This window comes from Oncorhynchus keta, chromosome 8 (assembly GCF_023373465.1).
Source record: "Oncorhynchus keta strain PuntledgeMale-10-30-2019 chromosome 8, Oket_V2, whole genome shotgun sequence".
NCBI lineage: Eukaryota > Metazoa > Chordata > Actinopteri > Salmoniformes > Salmonidae > Oncorhynchus > Oncorhynchus keta.
This window is the reverse complement of record NC_068428.1, coordinates 14,160,126-14,162,080: the sequence shown is the minus strand read 5'-3', so window position 1 is coordinate 14,162,080 and position 1,955 is coordinate 14,160,126. Positions and strand designations below refer to the sequence as shown.

General features: G+C 36.9%; 1 protein-coding gene across 1 annotated transcript; it reads left to right on the top strand.

Annotated features, from left to right (window-relative positions):
- The first annotated feature begins 276 nt into the window (after positions 1 to 276).
- On the top strand, positions 277 to 1,955 carry LOC118387186 (trace amine-associated receptor 1-like). The gene is made up of 2 exons (XM_052523510.1): positions 277 to 314; positions 587 to 1,955. The coding sequence occupies exon 2, from the start codon at positions 610 to 612 to the stop codon at positions 1,633 to 1,635; it is 1,026 nt and encodes a 341-aa protein (XP_052379470.1). The 5' UTR covers positions 277 to 314; positions 587 to 609; the 3' UTR covers positions 1,636 to 1,955.

Below are 1,955 nucleotides of genomic sequence, written 5' to 3'. Positions count from 1 at the left end.
CAAATTGGGCAAACACAGTCAAATGTGTAACGAACTAACTGATTGGATGGCCTTGTGGTCTATGAAAGAGACTATCATATCCCCTTGAAGGGAGTGGTTACAACTCTGACATCATTAACTTTAGTGCTCTGCTACAGATTTTTTATGTAGAGTGGAATGTAGTAATGTCTGATTGGTCAACGTTATATTGTGATCATCATTATGGTAATAGACGACAGGTACAAAAGCACAAGAGTCAAGTTCACATTTGCATCACATCGCGACCAGAGAAAAATGGTTTACATGTGATACATCACCATCTGCATGGCTGAGAGGTAAGGTATGCTGAATTGAACAGAAACATTTATTAACTATCTTTTGAAATGGCAAAACTCTTCCCTTTCGGTATTTGTAGTAATGTTTCCAACGAATTAGCAAAAGTAATTTTAATACATTTTAATATATTTGATCAATTGACAAAAATACAGCATTTGAATTTGTTTAATTAAATCATCCAAAATGATGTAATAATGTCCAACTAATATTCTGTAATTGATGTTTACATCTATAGTAATAATGTGACAATAATGTATCTTTCATATTTCAGATAAGATTCTTTCAACCACGACCATGGAACGAGGAATCAGTCTCAGCAAGGCTGATATTGTTGAGAATATATTTCTATGTTTTGAATCGGTGAATGGGTCTTGCAAAAGATCAATATTTCCTCCAACAATACGAGTATTACTTTATCTCTTACTTGGCTCAATGTCTGTTCTCACAGTGTGTGGCAACCTTCTTGTAATCATCCCCATCATTCACTTCAAACAGCTCCACACCCCAACCAACTACCTCATCCTCTCTCTGGCTGTGTCAGACCTCCTCTTGGGGGTTTTAGTGATGCCTCCCAGAATGGTATATTCAGTGGAAAGCTGCTGGTATTTTGGAGATTTATTCTGTAAAATCTACACCAGCACTGATGTCATGTTGTGCAATACATCCATTCTTAACTTGTGTTTTATTTCTATTGATCGGTATTATGCAGTGTGTCACCCTCTCCTTTACAGAACTAAAATAACTGTTCATGTTGTTCTGATTATGATGCTGGTCACCTGGACTGTTTCTGCCGTAGTAGGGTTTTGTATGATATTTTTGGAGCTCAATATTTGGGGCATTGAGGATTTTTACTATAATAATGTTGCCTGTGAGGGAGGATGTATTTTGTTTCAAAACAAAGTGTCGAGTATTGTGGCTTCGGTGATCTCATTCTACATCCCAGGAGTAGGGATGCTTTGCATCTACCTAAAGATTTTTCTAATAGCACAGAGACAGGCACGCTCAATTCAGGGTACAACCAATCAGAACTCAGTAGGCAAATCACAGAGGAAGGCCACCAAAACACTTGCTATCATTATGGGGGTATTTCTATCATTCTGGACACCATTTTTTGTTGTCAACTGCATTGATCCTTTTATTAGTTACTCTACCCCACCCGTTTTGTTTGAAACACTTGTATGGATTGGCTATTTGAATTCAACAATTAATCCCATGGTGTATGCATTCTTCTACAGTTGGTTCAGGAGGGCGTTTAGAATTATAATTTCGGGTCAAATATTTCAACCTGACTCTTCAGAAATACAATTGTTTTCAGAATAAATACAGTGAGCTCTAAACGTACTGAGACAGGGAAACATTTCTTGTTGTTTTGGCTCTGTACTCCAGCACTTTGGATTTTAATTGATACATTGACTATGAGGTTAAAGTGCAGCCTGACTGATTTCATTTGAAGGTATTACACTTTTGTACATAGTCTTTTGTACATAGTCCCCCCATTTTATGGGACCAAAGTATTGGGACGAATTCACTTATATGTGTATTAAATTAGTAAAAAGTTAGAATTTTTGTCCCACATTCATTGCATGCAACAGTGACTACATCCAGCTTGGGACTCTACACACTCTTATCAATAGAAATGA

Bases quoted from the DNA above. Each gene is read 5' to 3' on its own strand.
- LOC118387186 (XM_052523510.1), top strand. From the start codon at position 610: ATGGAACGAGGAATCAGTCTCAGCAAGGCTGATATTGTTGAGAATATA.